Below are 21,321 nucleotides of genomic sequence, written 5' to 3'. Positions count from 1 at the left end.
CTAGCTAGCTGGAATGCTTTATGAAAAATAATACAGCTGAAAACAACACACAGTATTCAGAAACCCATAAACTTGTTTACTTTTTCCTGCTATACTGCCCAGTCCAGTATACTGCCCAGTGCAATCCAGTACTTTACTAAGAATAAAATACGCATTAGGTGGTCTTCTCTTAATTCTCATGTCTTGAAGTAGCAGAACTAAAGTAGACAACCTCCCCCTTGAGAGCACACAAAGGTATGAAGCACAAAGAGGGTAAGCAGCAAGCAGGATTGAGAATGGCAGATACACTAAAGTTTGAAATATTGCTCACTCAAGAATAACCTTGGATTTAATGACCAAAGTCCATTCATGGTACTAATTCTCTATGCTGCAAAGTGACAATAGTGATAAAACAAAAGAGTTGTCAATAACCTGAAGTTCCAAAAATAATCTAAATTGCATTTCTGAAAGATTCTAGGAAGTTGGTAAGTATTAAAATGCCTTGAATGGCTGAAAATTATGTGCTTACATAAGCATAAGAGTCAAGGAAGCAGGATATTCTGGCCACCAGTAGGTCCATATTACAGGGTTTGGCCTATTTCTTGAGCCATTTCAAGAAGAGGCAAGGTTCCCAGTAAACATTTTTGAGGGTTGTTTATATGTTTGGTATGTGTGTTCATAGAAGAAATCTGGAACAGGAATGCTTTTCTTCTTTTAAAAAAAATATGTTCTTCAGAAGACTTCCTAAAGATTAGCACTTGACTAGATAGCAGCCAGGCCCAGCATTAAATAACAAATTAATAGGGAAAGTAGAAAATGGAAGGCAAATGGGGTATCTGTAAATAGTAAGATAGTATAATGTCTCAGCTAGCAAGGAGTTCTTATGATCAGTTGTGATCTTGTTCAATCTAACTTCGGAAGTTACTCTGGGGATGAAGATATCCACGGTTTCTGTCTGGAGATTACTATAACAGAAAGGGCTTATGTTTTACTTAAAGGACATAACTACAGACATCTGTTAATCACAGCCTCCTTAGAGGCTTCAAGAGAAGATGACTGTCAAGCATCACTTTCCATATTTATATAGTGCATTGTGTGCCTGCTAGTAAGTACTTTTGAGCTTTTCTAGGCTACCCTCAGCAGTACTTTTCAGACTGAGTAGTCTTGAGTTCCAAGATATTAATGTGTAATTTCAAAGAACAATGAAACCATATACCATGTAACTTCAATGTCTTCAGCTGAACATAGCAACCTTTCTCTAAGGTATGTAGCAAGCATTACTGTTTAAGAAACAGTCAAGATGAAAACCTCATCTGTAAATTCAGATTCAATCACCTAGAAAATCTCATAGAACTCAGGGATTCTTTTATGATATTTGGACTCGGAAAACAGATCCACAGCTCAAGGACAGTGTATCAAAGCTTGGCAAAGGCATTAAATACAAGAACACAGTCTGGTAGTTCCAGATACATTGTCAGATTTGCTAGATCATCTATTAGAGTGGAAAGACTGTCCTTTGAAATAGAAGTTTATGGTTTCAAAAAGCTGGTGGATCCTATTGTCTGAGAAAGGAGAAGATGATGCTCCATAGTTCACTGAGTTTTCTAAGGTCACATGACTTCTAGCTAGGATCAGCTCCTAATCACATCTCCTAATGAACTCCTAATCTCCTACATACCCTTGTATGAATAAATATGAATACCTTATTTAAATGCATTATCACCAGCCTAGGTGTTTGAAAGAAATTAACTCCAGGTAGAGCCATACCATACCAACTAGAACGAAACAGTTGGAGTCATATCAGTGTTCAGCTGTTAGCATGGTTACTGTCCTGTAGTTCTACCTGGTGTGGTTTTTCAGAACTACAACATGCTGCAAGTCATTATTAAGATTACAGTGGGGCAGCCACTACTATTTGGAGTTATGTGCCTACTCGGGTTTCCTCAGGATAGGTCACTTTCCTCAGGATAGGTCACATACCCTCCTTCTAATGAGAAACAGAAATAACCAGAAGTCGACCCCTTTGAATTTCTCCTAGCCAAAAGAACAAAGCCGTATCTGCTCACAATATAACGCTGAGATAAATGTGAAGTGCAGAAAGTAAAACAGCAAAGTTAAAGGGCTGAAATACAAAGGGTAGTAGATATGAAGAACACCTAGCATCCACTTTGATACCATCATAAACCATATGAAATGCAATTATGTGAAATAGTTTGACTGATCTCTGAATGGGTATTCCCACAACTACAAGATTTGCTTTTGCACTGAAAGATTAGTACATTTTTGTTTAGAAGGCATACTCTTATTTAATTTGTGTCTTTTATAGTATAAACATGACTGTCTTGCAGAATGACACTTGTTACTGAGAACTGCAAAAGAAAGCTGACAGCTCAGAGGTGTAGACTTTAAATGTGCTCAAGTGCCTCTTAAGACTTGCATGAAGAGCACTGATTCGTTTACCAATTGTAATGTAATTATGGACGTCAAAGGAGACTATTGGTTGAAGAAGCTGCCTTGAGGTGAAGAAAATGGAAGAACAATCCTACAAGGCAATCTGTCAGGTCCTTGAAAGTGCTCTCACTCAAATTTCTGATACAGCTCCGCAAAGACCAAGCAGCTTAAACAGACATCCACATTTTAAGGACTTGCAGAGAGTTGCATAGATGAGATTCTACATTCATAGTTTGTTTTAAAAAATACTGTGTGTGTCTGAAATACAAAAAGCCCACAGAATTTTTCTGAGGTTTCAGTCAGTGCCTTCTTATTTATGTCAGGATGCAAAACAAAATCTTTCTTCTGATCCATAGAATAAATGTGTCATTGTTAAGCTGAAAGATATTCTTGTACCCTTCTACTGTTTACGTGAGTGGCTAAGAACAGATGTGTTTCACCAGAAAGCCATTAAAGCATGTTCCAGGAACATCCTAATTTTCTAAACAGACACCCAAGCTATGAGGCACCTCTGGAAAACAAACAAACAAACAAAAACCCCACAACCAAACAAAAATTTCAAAACACAAATTTCAAAACACATAATCAAAAACCCACCACCAATTTAAATATCAGAAGCATGGTCCATCAGTGTTCATTAGCATCCTTGGTTTTTTAGATACATTTCTACCTATATTGAAAACAAAATGGTTTTGGTCATAGTTTGTAACTCACTATGTGTAAGAGATACTGGAAACAAAGTCGTATCTGAGCCAAATGGTCAAAATTCAAACAAGGAAGTAATAAAAATTCTTTAAGAAGGAAGTTAAGCTCTTGGAGTCTTTAAATTAAATGACCATACATTCTAAAATCTTGCAGTACTCTTCCAGTAGTTGGAGTAAGATGCAAGACCTCTGAATGACATACTGCAGCTGGTCTAATGCAGCAAACCAGAGTCATAAAAAAGCAGTCTCTTTCTGCTCTCAAAAATCTATCTCAGTTTCTCTTCTGTTTACCTGAAAATACATAGTATGTAAACAGCAAACTATAACCATCTTCTCATATCTGGAGGTTCATACCTGGCAAAGCAACTGTACCGTCTTGTTCCAGAGTTTCAGGGTTTATTCGTACGGCTGTCATACTGTGATTATTTGCATCTCTATATAATAAATAACCCTGGTAAGAGTAAGAATATATATGTCGGTATGAAAATATTCTTAAATACATCAAAGGATATTGTCAAAAGTGAAAAAAATGCAATTTTTATTTAAGGTATTGTTTAAAAATTTTGGAAAGCTTTTATTTTTAAATCAAATTTGCTTCATTTTGATAACCAACTTTTTGCCACTAATCAAATAAGCAGTAAAAACCAGAAATTTGACCCCATTCCTCCACACTTTCTACATACTGTAGATCAGCATGCTGAAGCTTGTATACAGCTTTTGAAGCCACACATAGTAATTCTGTTCTTCATATGTGTATATAATTGCAGTTAAAAACCACAGTAAAAAACAATGCTCCTGTCCCCACTTTCCAAATCAACGAAAGATTCACAGGAATTACAGGAAGGAGATACATATATTGCCCTACATAGAAGAGTGATCATCAACTACTATTAATATGTGCATTAAAAACTAGAGAATTTTTCCAAAATGTTAACTACTTTGACTCCCACACTAACAAGATTCTATGCATTTATTCTTTCTGAGCTCTTCATCGAAGAAATTCCCACAAAATATATGGTGGGACATATTTTTGGTATGTATATATTTGGTAACAGCAGCCATGACACAAGGTTACATAAAATGAGTTCTTATACTGCTCACCTCCCAACTTCTAACCAAACCTAAAGAAAGGGAGATATTCAGGACTAACGATCTCCTCTTTCTTTTTCTCCATGTGCAGAATACCTTTATATCCCCAAATTTACCTATTCTGGTCAGCAGCCTACATCAAAAAGTCTCCCTTGGTATACCAAAATAGTACATTCTCTGTTCATATGTATATATTTTTTAAAGATTTGATACAATCACCAGTTTAGAAGGTTTCTCAGTAAAAAGATCTGCCTATCTGAAACTCACATTTGAGTTTTATTGTTTATACCTATAATTTTGAGTGCACTTTCAAACAAACACAGTCAAGTAAGTTTTGCTTTAGCTTAAACTAGATAGGTTGCATAAGCCCCCACGTTTGCATAATGTGCAGAGATCCGTAAGAGAAGCAGTATGGAAACTTTGCTCTTGTATCTTTTTCGATCCTACAATGCCTGTGAACCCTTCAAAGATTTTGAGGGAGCAGGGTAGAAACACAGTTGGGGAATTTACACGTAGAAAGCACTTCCACTATAAAAGCAGCTAAAGAAAAGGAAAAAGATTACTTAAGGGTACTTATGAACATACTCATTTAAGGTGACTGAGGCCAAGCAAAGTAGCATGCACCTACAGCAGGGCTGCGGAGGCCAACATGAATAATGACTAAGTAATGATTCTGAGAACAGCAGTGTCATAGCAGGAGATATGACAATGGCTTGCACTTGCCTGAAGCATGACTGGCCTCAGGTGGGGATTCTACACAGCTAAGAATGGACGCATTTCACAGGGAGGTCACTAAGGCTTAACCTCAGAATATCTTCATTTGTCAAAGAGTCAGAGACCATAACTACAATCATCTAACAACAACAGAAAAATCTAACCAACACTCTTCCTTCCATCTAAACTACTTGAATTTTCCTGGATAAATCAATCTCCGTGAAATGAAGAAAACCAAACCTACACAAACTAGGAAAAATAAGTAAAGAGCATTAAAGTAGATAGAAAAGCTCCAGCCTAAAATAACTTATATGATGAGGTAAGAAAAAAAAAAAAAATCACATGAATTTGAGCCGACTTAACCAAGCACCTGAAGGGAAATGAGACTGAGGGCACATCTTACCTCTTTTACAGACACATACTTAGCAATAAGTGCAACTTACATATCTTCCTATAAATATAGCCCCCGAGTGACATTTTTCCAACTAGAAGTGCCTTTGGGTACAGTCACTGTGTGAGCGCATACACATGTACAAGCACTCAAAGAACTTCAAATATATTTATAGCTATGTACAGAATGTCCAAATGTGTAACTCTATATAGTAAAACTGTACGGATCCTATTTCTTTCCAAACTGAGCACAAGCTCCTGAATGAATGTATTCACACACGTTTGTATTGCACTAGTATACCTTTTGGTGATCTACTGTTTTAATACTTACCCCCCCCCCCGATTTCATATATATATACACACACACACACACACATACATATAATAAGCATAACAATAGAATATATATTCGTAACTAACAATTTCACTTCAAAAGCATGGCAAGGGGTACACTTAATTTCACACTGGGACAATGAGATCACTCAGTTAAGAGTAAATATACAATAAAAATTGCTCAGTAGTTAAAAATGAAGCAAATTCATTGTTCTCTGAAATTTTATTGGATGGGGAGCTGGTTTTTTTTGGTTTTTTCTTTTTTTTGTTTGCTTGGGGTTTTTGAGAGACAGCACACTCAGCAGTAATAATAGGAATCTAAAAAAACTCACTACTTTTTTAATGAATGGCAAAGATGTAAGAAAAGGTGATTGATATTCCAGAAACTGACTAACTAAGAAAACAAAACATCCAAATACAGTTAATTCCACAGCGGTAACGTCAATAATTATCTCTACTTATGGTTTACACACCCTCAATCCTCCCCCAACCAAAACAGCACTTGCTTATTTTACTGCAAATGTTTTAAAATCAATTTATTGTCACAAATAGATATTTCAAGTATTTTTTTACATTATTTTGTTACAACAGCACATTTTTACATCCAACTTCATTATTTAAAAAGCATGTCAGTTGACTGTACAATTAATAAATTTACGTGTTAAACTATCGTATTTTCTGAAAGTCTTTACAGTGACAACACAAATCAATGACACTTCGCATTACTCCTTTCTATATGCCAGTACCATCAGATGTCCCTCATCTTCCACAATTTAAAAGTCAGTACCAAAATATTGATTTTTATAACTGAAGCCAAAGGAAAAATAGAATATCCGTGTATGCTTACTCTAAGCCAAAGTCTACTTAAATTACTCATGAGGGCTGGGGTGCACTTTTTATGTTTTAATTATTCACCTACCTGAGCATAGCCTAACCAAGACTTTTTTTCCTTTCTGTTTTTGATGCGGGATGTTGAATTGTATATATGGCCCTGAAAAGCAAAAAATTCCAATCTTTTAACAAATATCAGTGACATTTTTACACATAATCATTTACTATCCAAATAACAATGTCTTCAACCATACTAAAAATTGAAAATTTTAAGAAAATGCTGTAAATTTCTCATAGAAATCATCAGAAAAAGTCAGACAAACTGTAAAAGAACTGATCATTAGTAAGCTACAAAAGATTCTCAATGGAAACAGGACATCATAAAAGTTAAGTTAAAATATTAACTATCTTCATCAGACAAGAAGAAATCACATTACCCTTACTGTCCCACTATATCCAGAGCCAATTTTGTAAAGTCCATCTTTACATAAGAGATAGAGGAAAAAACCATCACTCTGAAGTAGGCACTGGTCATCTTCATCTACAGATATTTCTTTCAGTGGCCATTTGTGCATCAAGGCTGCCTTTTTTATCCCATTACTGAACCAATCTTGGATTTGGATTTTGCCCACCAGAACTGCCTGCACACTCCGCTGAAGAGAGTTTAAAATGGTTGGCACCTAAACAGTAAAAGAAATTGTGAGTGAATGAAAAACATGACTATTTTCTAAATGTTGTATTTTCTGTTCTATCTCCAACTGAAGAGAGATTAAGAAATACCTACTCATATCAAAAATAGTGAGGAGTAAAAAGTTAATTGAATTTACACAACAGATCTTCTCAGAACTCATTTACATAAATTCCCAGATACAGAGAAGCTTTAGTGCAAGACCTGAATAGTCTGACAAGCATGGCTGCCATTATTGGTGAGTATAGCAGAGATTGCTTGCAACGTTCTTCCCGTCTCTCCCCATGCAGCTACCAAACTGAAGAGGCAAGCGCAGGAAAGCGCTGTCAAGGACTGTCCTGTACTGTCATTCATTCCTGTGCTACGGACAGTTATCTCCAGGAGAAGCTGGAACAGGGATTCTGCAGGTAAAACACAGCAAGTACAGACAAGTCACAAAATCATACCAAGCAATTTGCCAGTCAATGGGAAATTAAACTTACAAAATACATGATACCTCTTTCTTCAGCCATTAAGTCTAGCCCTATTTCCAGACAGAAAAAAAAAAGCATCCCACTTAAATAGGCCTACAACTTAACTTTTCATTCTTTTTCAGCCAGAACATGTTGTATCTTGATAATTACAATGCCGGAGAACAAGAAAAACTAAATCCTTCTGTTACAGTGGAACACATTAATAAGAAGTGGGCCAGAAGTTATTTTACCTGCCTATTCAGTCTACCGTGTCACTGAGACGATGGGTAGGTCTTGACCAACCTTGTCTAATCTTTATGACCATTACCCATGTTGAAGAACATCCCATTTCTCAGAAAAGAGCATTTCAAATCAAAGCTTGAAAATTACTTTAATCGTATGCATCTTTTCAAGCACTGTTTAGCGGCTGAACATCTGTACCAATCAAGGTATGAACAGAAATCCACCTCAATTTTTTTGACAGTACATACAAATAAAAACTAAGGCAGTAATCAAAACAAAGCCTTCTTTGTAGCCTTTCATTACTCTGTGCGTCAGTACAAAATAAAAGCTTTCTGTAGCAAATTACTATCATCTTTGGAAACAGAATATTGTTGAGCCATAACAGGGAAAATATACATAGAAATTCTTAAGATATATATATTTTTTTATTTTTAAACAACAAATGCTACAGCCTGGCCTTCCTTGTGGTTCCACAAACAAGTAAAAACTATAAATTAACAAAAGATAACTGTATTTCATCTTAAAGGACATAATCAATCATACATTCAAAGCCATCAGGAGTTCAACTTTTATTTTCAATATCATTAAAGCAAGATGAATTTTCAGGGAAACTTTGGATGTCCAAAGAAAATAAAAGCAAGAATTCTGACGCTTCATTTAGCAGCTTTATATAAATCACAACATTAAACAGCTAAACCATGAATTACAACAGCAGATCACAAGAGAAGTTCACTGTAGAACTATCTTCTTTCCAATAAGGCCAAGTATTTTGTACTTGGAGTACTGCATCCAGCTCTGGAGCCCCCTGGAGCCCTCAGCACAGGAAAGACATGGACCTGCTGGAGAGGGTCCAGAGAAGGCCACAAGAATGATCAGAGAGATGGAACACCTCTCCTGTGAGGACAGGCTGAGAGAGTTAGGGTTGTTAAGACTGGAGGAGAGAAGGCTCCAGGGAGACCTGACTGCAGCCCTCCACTACTTCAAGGGGGCTTATATGAAAGATGGGGACAGGCTTTTTAGCAGGGCAATAGGACAAGGGGTAACCGTTTTAAACTAAAAGAGGGTAGATCCAAGGAAGAAATTTTTTGCAATGAGTATGGTGAAACCCTGGCACAGGTTGCCCAGAGCAGTGGTAGATGCCCCATCCCTGGAAATATTCAAGGTCAGATTGGACAGGGCTCTGAGCAACCTGCTCTAGTTGAAGATGTCCCTGCTCATTAGAGGGGGAGTTGGACTAGATGACCTTTAAAGGTTCCTTCCAACCCAAACTACTCCACGATTCTATGATTTTATAGCTTCAGTAAGACAAATGATTCACTATTTGTAATGTTGTTTACTATGTTTCAGTGAAACTGCATAACATGGCAACAAAATATGACTTTTTATTAAATATAGATACTTTTACGTGCCAACATTCCTGTTCTGCAAAAGATTAATGCTGAGAAAGTACTGGTTACATACACCATAAGGAGTTAACGTTCCAGAATAAAGTCAGTCTTGAGAACAAGCATGTTACTATCTCACAAATACTTGCAAGGAATCATTTTCTTCTGTCCAATACAGTAACAGATGTATATTAATACAAATACAGTAACAGATGAGATATTACCTAGGACTTCAGGAGGCTCTGATTGCAGGCCTTCTGGTTGCTGGCCCTGGAGCACATTAAGTAGGGCTTGTAGGCTCCTGAGACACAAGGATGGATGAGAAAATCTCGTCTCCTTTATCAGCTCAAAGACTTCACATAATCCAACTTCAATGATCTAAAGAAGTATAGATATTTCAGAATATCTGTTAATATAGTATTTTTGGGTCTTCATTAATAAAGGTATTATCCCAGCGTTCACAGAACAAGACAGTTATTTGGATAACAAAGATGTAATATAGAATACAATGGTAATTCAAGAGAGAATCAAAATCAAGAACCCACCTACACAACTGTACTAGCAAATATTACACAAAAGTAATGTCATTATATGAAAGAGCATATCCAAGCGGAGTAATAGTTCCCTGAAAAAAATAAGGAAACTTAAATTTTTTTGGACAACGTAAGACAAGCTGTTCCTCTAAGCCATTCTAATTTCTATCGAGTTCACACTTCATTTGACAGACCTCTTCTTCCTTTTTCCTCGCTCTTTAATGTGAGCCAGCAAGCTGGAATTGGCTTGCAACCTGACTTCCCAACTTGCGTAAGGATATGTTTGACAGCTGATACTGGCAGCACTAGTACCTTCCCCTCCAAAACCTCTGAGATTGTTCTTGTTATAAAAAATAAAGACCAACTACTTGTCACTAAAACTCCATATGTACTCATCATAGACATGCATTATGCCAAGTAATACATCTCCTAACTTTCCCTTTTAGCATTCCTGAATATTCTGAGATTACAATTATGCTTCCCTTCACTGACTCCTCCCTTTCACTTCCTTCTCAAACTCGGTATGTAATAATGATGAGGATGAAAGAAAAACTGACAAGGTTAACACATTTCAAATAAGCAACCATATCTTCAAAACTTTACTATGTGTTTCTGTCAAGAGCCGAGCCCCATGTTTAGAGTGTTTAACATAGATTCACCTCTGAATAAAATCTAAGGAAAAAAAAAGATTGAAATGTGAAAATAAAATTGTTAATGCAACTGCCATTCATGCTTAAAACAGATCTATTCTGACAGTCAGCTATAAGTTCTACTGGATGCCTTGGAATTGTCTTTGCTGTCATTCAATTTATTTCCTGTCTTTCAGAAGTTATTTTACCACCTGTTTGATTTTTGGAGGAAGAACAGAAACATAACCAAATCAAGCCCTCAAAGTGCAACAGCAATTTTCCTGCAGTTTGCACCTTACATTTCGCATCTTCAATGGAGCGGGGGAAAACACACACATGGAATCTACAGGGGAAAAAAAACCTGTCAATAAAATAACACCAGAGATAGATACAGATAGTATCTCTGAGACAAACTGAGAATTTATTCTGTTCTTTCCAATCTTCAGACAGGAGACCTCATATAGCAGCTGACAGAGGCAGCTGGAGAAAGCAGAGAACCTTATACAGTGGAGAAAATAATTTGGTTAACTTCCACTACAGTAGGAATCAACAATGGATAGTTGGGATAGCTGGGATTTTGCCTGATCTGCGGTGGTTTTGGGTTGGGTTTTTTAGTATCTGAGGTCAAGAGACTGGGTAGGCTTCTTAAAAGAGGTCTCTCCACCTTTACATACATATATATAATATGTATGTATACATATATGTGCGTGTGTATACATATATATAATGTGGGTATATCTCTCTCAGCTCCTCCAAACTGCACTGAATGACAGAATAAGCAAACAATTCTTTTCAAGACATTTCAAGCTTGTTCTCACTGCTCTTTGAAGGGTCTCTGAGCCAAAACAAGCACGCCTGCAGCCTTGGTCTCTGTCACAGCCTGCCAGCTCTTACTGATGCTCTCCACACAGCCATCCTCCTGTTCCCTTTGCAACATCTTTGAGGCATTGGATCAACAGCGTAAGCTCACCTTAAGAAGGGCATAGAAAATTCTAGCCTAGATTCAGACACTACGACCACAATAATTCCTCCAAAAAAACTATTTATTCAAGAGTTCTTATCCACACATCCATATTTTATTTCTTTTGCCTCCCCTCTCTCATAACTGCCCAATAGCCACATTTCTATGTTTATTTAGGAATACATAATACACTGTTTAATTTATATGTATCTTATATACATACAAAAAAATACTTTACACAGCTAACACATTCTCCTAATGAGCTTTAAAAGACTTAAAGTCAGTTTCTAAACAGAGTAATTATTTTTCTTCTGATTTTTGTTACAACTTGAAAATTTTCATTTTCGCTTAAACTCATTAGCTAAACAGCAAAATGTATGCCACTGCAGGAACAAAGAATATTTAGTCAGTTAATCCCACCTTAATCCAGCATTTGTTCCTTTTAGTACAGGGCTTTTGTGGATCATCCATAACCCAGTGTTTAGTATTGGGCAGGGGGAGCAAATGCAAATCAAATTAGTAAAACTGAATGTGCCCTAACTCAAGTAGAAAGAATTCCCCATCATTAGCAAAGGTACTAAATAAGCTAGGCAAAGGCAAATATTTCATGTAAATCCAAAAATTTAAAGCTAGCAAAGCAAGTTACTAAACTGTCCAAGCACAACCAAAATACAAATGTTACTGTTTTAATACCTGAAGACCAGCAAATTGTGTCTCTGTCTCTCAACATTTGTTAAAAAGAATCATTCTCAATCTTATTATAAAAATCACATAGGACAACTTTTAATTCCGTCCTGGTTTCGGCTGGGACAGAGTTAATTTTCCTCCTGATAGTTGGTATAGTGCTGCGTTTTGGATTTGGGATGAAAATAATGTTGATAACGTGCTGATGTTTTGGGTTGTTGCTAAGTAGTCAAGGACAGTCCAGCTTCTCATGCTGGCCTGACAGCGAGCAGGCTCGGGGTGCATTGGAAGCTGGGAGGGGACACAGCCAGGACAACTGACCCAAACTGACCAAAGGGATATTCCATACCATATGACATCATGCTTGGTATATAAAGCTGGGGTGAAGAAGAAGGAAGAGGAGGGGGGATGTTCAGAGTTATGGTGTCCGTCTTTCCAAGTAACCATTATGCATGACGGAGCCCTGCTTCCTTGGAGATGGCTGAACACCTGCCTGCCCATGGGAAGCAGTGAATGAATTCCTTGTTTTGCTATGCTTGTGTGCGCAGCTTTTGCTTTACCTATTAAACTGTCTTTATCTCAACCCATGAGCTTCCTCACTTTTACTCCTGATTTTCACCCCCATCCCGCCGGGGGGGGGAGGCGGGGACGGGGGGGAGAAGTGAGAAAGCAGCAGTGTGGTGCTTAATTGCTGGCTGCGGTTAAAGCACAACAAATAAAAGCCTAACAAACCTGACTTCCTAAAGTTTAAAATTTAAAAAAAAAAAGGAGATACTTCAATAGAACACCTGAGTTACATAAAAAGTAGAACCTTTTCAACATATTCTCAATTAAATGAAGAATTTTCATGGACCAAAAAAATATACCAAGGATTAACTTCACCATTTTAACTCTGGAGAATCTGGAAAAGCACAAATCCTGGTTATACTGTTTTTTGAATCTGACTTTCACCTCACTATCAAACTCAAAAGACATAAGTATTCTTTTTAATAAGCTAACGATTACTTTCAGAAACTGGTCTAGTAAATATTGTAAGCCTTAGAAACTTCAATAACTTTCTTCTTTATAGCCTAAGCCCAACCAAATATTCTTCATTATATATAAGAACAAGACCATACTCAAAGCATGAGACAGACACCAATATTCATGACTGTTGTGGTTTTCCCCCAAAGGTAGCTAAAACAACCACACAGCCATTCCCTCACCCTCCCCTGTTGAGAGGGATAGGGGAGAGAATGAGGGGGGAAAAAATGGCAGAACTCGTGGGTTGAGATAAAGACAGTTTAATAGGACAGGAAAAAAGTAATAACAATAATGACAAGAGAATATACAAAACCACCTGCTCACCACCTGCTGACCAATGCCCACTTAGTTCCCGAGTTGAAGCACCTCCCTGGCCACCTCCTCCAGTTTATATATTGAGCGTGACATCATATGGTATGGAATATCCCTTTGCCAAGTTTGGGTCAGCTGTCCTGGCTGTGTCCCCTCCCAACTTCCAATGCACTCCCAGCCTTCTTGCTGGCAGGCCAGCACGAGAAGCTGAATAGTCCCTGACTGCTTAGCAACAACTGAAAACATCAGTATGTTATCAACATTATTTTCATCCCAAATCCAAAACACAGCACTACAGCAGCTATCAGGAAGAACATTAACTCTATCCCAGCTGAAACCTGGACAAGGATACAAAGACATTTGATACAAAGACATAGTCAGCCTCTAAAAGTTTTACTGCTTGTGAGGCAGCTCCAAGTGGATACCATTTTCAAATGTATAGATGCAAGCGAAATTAATAATAAAAAGTGTCTTACCTTAGAGGGACCTAACCAATCCAACATTTGGGCCCCTCGCTACAAGAAGGGCACTGAGTTGCTCAAGTGTGTCCAGAGAAGGGCAACAAAGCTGGTGAGGGTCTGGAGAACGTCTTATGAGGAGCAGCTGAGGAAACTGGGATTGTTTAGGCTGGAGAAGAGGAGGCTGAGGGGAGACCTTATCGCTCTTTACAACTACCTGAAAGGAGTTTGTAGCGAGGTGGGTGTTGGTCTCTTCTCCCAAGTAACTAGCAATAGGACGAGAAGAAATGGCCTCAGGTTGCACCAGGGGAAGTTTAGATTGGATAATAGGAAAAATTTTCTTTACTGAAAGAGTGGTCAAGCATTGGAACAGGCTGCCGAGGGAGGTGGTGGAGTCACCATCACTGGAAGTGTTCAAAAAGTGTGTAGAAGTGTCACTCTGGGACATGGTCTAGTGGGCATGATGGTGTTGGGTTGATGGTTGGACTTAATGATCTTAGAGGTCTTTTCCAACCTTAATGATTCTATGATTCTAAAAATACTGAGGTTGTACCAAGCATCTAAACTATTGTTGAATCAGTAAATATTCTTGAATTCTTTGATATTTTGTAGATTCTTTGCTAAAAATGAATTGTTTGAAAGCATACTGATTTTCATCAATTTTATATCCGCTGTATTAAATTTAACAAAAGAGATGACTGATATTCTGTTTTGAGAAAAGTAAAGTTTCCTACCTAGAGTTTCCATACCATTTTTTCTAAGCCATCTTCATTTTAGAACTGCACCACTTTTCCAAATCTCTTTTTGAGAGGTATTTAACAATACCAATGTTTTAGTTTCCACATGCAAGTGTTCTGTCCATATCAGTGGTAAACCTCATCCTTCTCTGAACCTCTTTGAATTTCAAAATCTCTTTAAAACTCCATTCCCTTCTTTATAAATGCTAATAACTACATCTCCTTTTACTTAAAATTTCAAATTAAGCATCTACAAGCACTTGCTGATTCATTTAATATAATCCACAAGGAGTCAGATGCAGTCCATCAACAACGCTAGCTTTATTTCTACTGACTGCACATTATTTTGCAACTATCAACCATGAAATTCCAGGTAGCATGTTGTAGTTACCTGACATGGTTATGTTCTTCTGCAATTCTCCACCATTGTTTCCAGAGTGCCAACTTTGCCCTTCAGATAATACTAAACACAATCATTTATAAAATTCTAATTTTCTAAGCAACTAGAACATTCAACATAATCACTGCTGCAACAACCTTTTTAATTCAGTATTTATATGGTTTTTAGAGCAAATACAAACAAGGGAAGTTACTCTGAACATGCTGCTTAGACTCAGAAGAATAACAAAAGGAAGCGGCATTCATAGCATCTAATGTAACAATGAACAAAACTGAATGCACAGAAGTTACATAGTACAAAACAAGTGAATCAGCAAACTAAAAAAATTAAGAAAAAAAATCAGTAACTCCTACATAGATTATTTCTGACTTTCCACCATTAATCCTACTATAAGCATAGAAGTACTAAACAGTAAAAAACCTACCCTAACTGTTGAACTGTAGTGTTCAAAAATCTTCATGTGCATTGCTAATTATCTACAGTTGTCAGTGCCAAAAGGCACTAAAGCCAAAAAGGGGAAAGATTTAAAAAAATTAAGTAGTAAGAATAACTGACAGTTACTGCAATTACGTATATACCTGGCAAATTTTAGAAAACACTCCACGATCTGAATTCCAATAGCAGAAAGATTTATTTTGGGGGGTAAAGCAACAGAAAGCACCCTTTATCATACTGGCTAGTAGCCTCTGACAGATCTAAGAACTGCATTATTTGCATTTTGTGTAGATATTTGCAGCTGTAGGTTATTTCCAAGTACCAGTCCTTATAAAGGATTGCAAGTTGAATGTTTACCTAACATTTAATTGACTTTAAAATTAATTATTGGGCAGATACATAGATCTTCCCAATTCATCAAATCAGGTCATTCTAGATCAGATGAACTACAAATAAAACTATAGCTATTTTCTGAGCAGCTGGCTCTTCCCCACAAAGAACATACCAACTTCAGATCACATACACTGCATACTTTAAACAGTATCCAGTTACTTGCCTTTGGAAGTTTAATAGGTGGCTCTTTGGATTCCTCCTCTTCATCACTGTCTGAATCCCCACTCTGTACACTGTTCTTTGAAGCCAAAGATACAGACGCTTCCTTTTTTTGCCACTCCAACACACAATGGCGGACATTGCAGTAAACATTAAAAGCTGAAGGATTGCTATGTAATCTGATATCTGGTATCGTTATTGTACTCTCTAGGTTTTCAGTCTGAAAAACAAGATTAGTTTTAAGTTTATTAGAAGTTTCAAGCTTTGCTAAATACAAGTAATCTCAACAGTCCCAATAATTTTGGCCAACCAAATGATTCTCAAACTGGAGACTGAACTTTCCTGTTGAAGTACCATTTATATTTCAGGCAGGGAAGAAAGGAAGAAGAGGAAGAAATTTCAGTATATTCTATGAGGCTTTAGTCTCTACCTCTCATGATTTGATGAGGACACTGGGATGGAAAAGTAAAGCAGTTCAGGCTACAGAATGGTCCAAACTTGTGCCACAGCCAAAAGACTAGCAGAATTCAGGATTTGCCTTCTTAACACCGGTCCGTTTGGATTTTTTAAATTATTACTATTATTGAATTTTAAAATGCATCATTTGTTATTCTAGTTGTTTACTTTAATCTATTGGTAAATAATAAAAATTTAAGCTGCTTGCTAAATGTATACTAGCAATTAAAAATACCATTAGTTGTTTTGCCATTAGAAGTAAACAGATGGCAAGTTCAGAAACTCCCAACACAGGATGCTGTAGCTAATAATCTTGTATAACTAGAAAAGAAATCAAAATCTAATGGACAAACTACTAAAGACAAATAATAATTAAAAAAAAAAAATCCATCAAGGCCTGTGAAGTAACAGGACACCATCTTGTTTTCAGAAGTCCTAAGCCACAAAGTAAGAGTTGGGAAACTGTTCTGAGAAACTATCACTATCCAAGCCCTTACCCTACCACTACACTGCCCCACCCTTTCTTTGGTATCTACTACTGGTATATTACTGTCAGCAGCTGCAGAGACACAGAAAAGCCTTCATGAGGCTGTTATTAGACTTGGAAAAATATGAAGAAAAAACATTTTTTTAAAAACATCTTTTAAATTCTGCCCCATACTCTCCCTTTCTGCAACAGCAAGATGGGACAGGAATAATGACAGACTTAAACAAACAACCAAAACACCACAAACGCAACAAAAAATAATCCTCAGGCAGGGTTCTAGTTTCTCTTCAGTGGTGTACTACCAAAAGCTAAGCTGGTTTGAGCACAGGCTATGAAAAACGGGACTTCAGGCATATGGGAGGAAGCAATTCCCTATAATATCTCAATGTAGACAGAGGGCACAGAGAGTAAGTAAGGAGGGAAAGCCTAGGTTAAGAGTGAAGGACAGATCTGCTTGAATGTGGAGGGCAAAATTTGGAGGACGATCAGGCTAGACTAAGTCAAGGTCATGACTAACTACACAAGGTTATTTTGGTTTGTTTGTCGTATTCTTGAGCAGGGGTGGTGAGGGTGGAGGCTTTTTGTCTTTTTCTTTCTTCTAATTTAAGGGGGATAGATATTATGAATGACCACATTCATTTGGCAGGAGAGTACACTGGTAGTTTGGAACAGATCAGAGTGGAAATACTCATACATTTGTGAGAGCAGTGATGGGAACAAGGGCCTTAAACTAGCAGAGAAGAGGGGAAATATTTGAGAACCAGTGAACTGGATAACGTTTTAATGGGGTGATTTATTTTTCTACAATATGGTAGCCACAACTTTTTACATCAAAACACAGTAATGGTTCACAACACATCTTTATCTGCACCTACCTTTTAATTATTACCAGAAATAACACATGCTTCTAAATTAGACCATTTAACACCAAGTTACAAAACTTAACAGAAAATTCAAAATAACCTCAAAATATCTCACAGTTTATATATTTTCTTTTACTTTTTACTATCGTTCTAATTATTTTATTTTTTACTATTATTCTAACTGTATTGGTACATATTTGCATATGCTTCCTTTCCATTATTACTACAAAATTATTGCAAGTTAAAACATTAAGAAGCAATGGTTTACTCTGTAGCCTGTTTTATCCACCACAGTCAGTATGTTAATTTTTCTTCTCCATGTCACTGTTAGCAGTAAGCACAAAAATATGAAGTTAATGGAAAAGAAAAAGCTGGAAGAAGTTCCTTACATACTGAAAGTTTAGGTGGTGTGTGTGTGTGTCCCTTTTTTTTTAAGCACAACAGAATTAGGGATTCCGCCACTAGGGTTTGAAAGACATCATAAGTTTAGCCCTTACTCAACATGAATGTCTTCAAAATAATAAAGCTGCTGTTAAAAACCCACAATATTAATCAGTGCACGAACTCAAGATAAAATCTGTTATTCCACTATCAGACTCCATCAACATATATTTGGACTGGTACCAATGATAATGAGCTACTACATATTTTAAAATTTATTTGTCACCAGAAAACTAAACGGTTATAACACATGACTCTTCTGTATGTCAAATATCCATACATACACCCCCAAGAGTTTTTGCAGCTGCTGCTAAGGCAAACACATAATATCAGCTTTCATCTGAACTGCAGAGGTTACAAACTTTTTTTTTTTAATAGTTTACTATGCATTTCCTAGTCTACTGATAGTTACAGGATAAGACAAAAATCTGGACCCTCTGAAATATCTCTATCTTAAATTTACTTATCTAATTAGTATCATGTATTGTAATTATAACTTCTGTGAACAGTTTCCATTCCAGTTCTTTCTTGTCAGGAGTTCAGCTTAGTCTTTTTTCCAGAACAGCCCGAATTCTGTAGCTCACACAGCCTCTTTTGAAATAGGCTGGCCAAACTGTTTAACAGCACAGGTAATTTTAGACATTACAGTGCTAGATAAAATATCAATGTATGCTTTCTTGCCTATTAATAATAAACTGACTAATTTTCAGAAATAAACTCCTTCCTTATTCTCAACACAACTATTAAAAAGTCCTTACCTAATGCTTTAGCTTTTAAGCAGTAAGCACTTTAACCATTCTTTGTTTAGCATCTCACTCTTCTATAACAGTGCACAAACTATAGCGATAGACAATAATCTCCTACCCAGACAGTACAGCACAACATTCTCCAGAAAACCCTGCTCTGAACAATGTAGCACCAGAATATACGACTCAGAACCAGAGTTTAATTCCTAACTGTGAATGTTAACCCACTGTTCACATTTCTTAGTTCAAACCTCCACTTTCCCTTCACAATACCTTATTTCTAAGAATTGTAAATTCTTTAAAACTAGAAGTATCTTTCACTCCATTCTGTTATACACCTGACAAATGCAGTAGCAATCCTAACAATCTCCCATAAGAATCACTTTGAAATTCACTACCTGGTTTTGTCAGTTTAAAAATACTGGCCTTATGACTGTACTAAATAAAGCCCTTTTTGAACAGTAAGTTGTTGGATTGTAAGAACAGGTTAAATTCAAGGATAATTATGATTTTCACCGTTTACTGTCTTTCATTTGAGGGGAAAAACCCCTCAATTGAATTAACGTTAAATATAATAAGTATACAAATGCTTAGTATGTCTGAAGGCAAAAGAAAGGTGTTGAATGACAAGACACATTGTTTCTGGTTGGAGGGTAGGAAGGGAACTTCCAATCGTCAAACAGGAAAACTTTCTGCTCCTCTAATGCAAATGCTCATTCAATAAGTAGCTTTTTTTTTCCCCCCCCCTCCTTTTCTTCAATGTTTTTTCCTTTCCAGATTACAGGATTCCTAACTTCATTGAGGTCAGATGTACTGCTCAAGTTAGGAAACTGGGACTTAAGTTCATCCCGTCATCAACTTGAATCTTCCTTTTCTGCAACTGATGAGAGCCATGGCATTGGATTGCTCTTCTGCAAAGCCATACAAACTTCCCTGATAGTATGAGATTCATGCTGCCACCTGTACAATCTGGCTACTGGCTCATAGATTTCGAGGTAGAACAGATCACAATGACAATCTAACCACTAACTATGCCTAGAGAACCCCACTTAGTAATTCTTATACCAAACTAATACAATCTATTTTAAGTTACTACATTTCATGTTGACACAAAATACTTCAATATTGCTAAGGAAAACAGTGGAACATTAAACCAAAATGTTAATCAACTTCTAAGAATACAGAGAAGAAACTTACTAATTTTGCACAGATCTAGGATTATTGATAATCCAGTCAGACTGCTCTTGAGCTATGGGATACATTATTTCAAGAAAAAACATCACCCTAATAGCTTGTTTTCTTGGTGTTAAGTGTATTGAGATGCACAAATGTATGATACATCTTTTCATGACACTGTGAATAAGGTGAAAAGCAACAGTCACTTTTTCTACACCTCTCAATGTTCTTTTCTTAATGGCTACTGGAATATTGCAATCCAAAGCACTCACTAAGTATAAGAATGATGAGAAGCCCAGCTTCTAGGATGTCTGAGTAGAAGACGAGATGATAGGCTCCACATTTTTTTTTTCTCCCAAAGCATTTGGTTTCTTGGAATATGAAATTGCTACCACTTTCAAAAAGAATGGAGCTTCAAGGCTGGAAAGCAGAATTATGCTTTTTGATTTAGAGGGTTTTGTATGAGCTGTATGAAAGCGGGACATTCTGAAAACTTTATCTTTGTTGTTTCAGTTGGTATCATCATAAATTGAAAATTCTTAAATCAAGATACATGATTAAACATACATCATAAAACTTAACAGATACCCAGTATTCATCACATATTCTGTCTTGAGTAATGGAAAAGTTTCTTTGTGCTAAACAGAATATCTAAAATTAAACTTTGGTGGAAAGGAAGCAAAATTTTTAAACATGATGTCATTCTTACAAAATGTGAGCTATTAAACTTCAAAAAGTAAATACTCAACTGAAATCATACCAAGTGAGGTAACAGTGATGGAAGGTCATTTCAGTGATCAGAAGAACTAAGGCATCTTTTGGGAACAATTAGAGAATCTGTAAAGGCAATAGGCCTAATTAAATTACTCACAAAATTTTTCTGTATTTTGGGTAGACAAAACAGGAGCAGATGATGTTCTCCAAACATTTAAGAAAACATTAGAAAAGCCTTTCTCTTCAAGTTTAAAAGATACCGAAGAAAGAACAATTCAATTCGGAAATACCGAATAATGAACTCTAAACGCAAGTTTGAGCGATTGCAATGCCAGTGTAAGTAATCATGAACATTGTTTCAATACATGAAGGTAAAATTTTATTTCTTGTGTGTTACTTTTTTTCTAAAAGATAAGAAGCTATCTTATGAGACAGAGAATGAAGCACAGGCGTCC

General features: G+C 36.6%; 1 protein-coding gene across 1 annotated transcript in view; it reads right to left on the bottom strand.

Annotated features, from left to right (window-relative positions):
- The window catches only part of MYCBP2 (MYC binding protein 2), a gene marked incomplete at its 5' end in the record, with an annotated part of 223,888 nt that overhangs the window by 160,982 nt on the left and 41,585 nt on the right, over nucleotides 1-21,321 (bottom strand). The window contains 6 exons of the mRNA XM_082013861.1: nucleotides 3,489-3,585; nucleotides 6,580-6,651; nucleotides 6,929-7,171; nucleotides 7,384-7,580; nucleotides 9,484-9,637; nucleotides 15,988-16,203. Coding sequence (XP_081869987.1) covers nucleotides 3,489-3,585; nucleotides 6,580-6,651; nucleotides 6,929-7,171; nucleotides 7,384-7,580; nucleotides 9,484-9,637; nucleotides 15,988-16,203 — 979 coding nt within the window. The remainder of the gene's footprint in view (nucleotides 1-3,488; nucleotides 3,586-6,579; nucleotides 6,652-6,928; nucleotides 7,172-7,383; nucleotides 7,581-9,483; nucleotides 9,638-15,987; nucleotides 16,204-21,321) is intronic.

This window comes from Phaethon aethereus, assembly GCF_964289735.1.
Source record: "Phaethon aethereus genome assembly, chromosome: 1".
In the NCBI taxonomy this organism is placed as follows: Eukaryota; Metazoa; Chordata; class Aves; order Phaethontiformes; family Phaethontidae; genus Phaethon; species Phaethon aethereus.
Note: the sequence above shows the minus strand (reverse complement) of the source record. Positions and strands in the feature narration are given on the sequence as shown.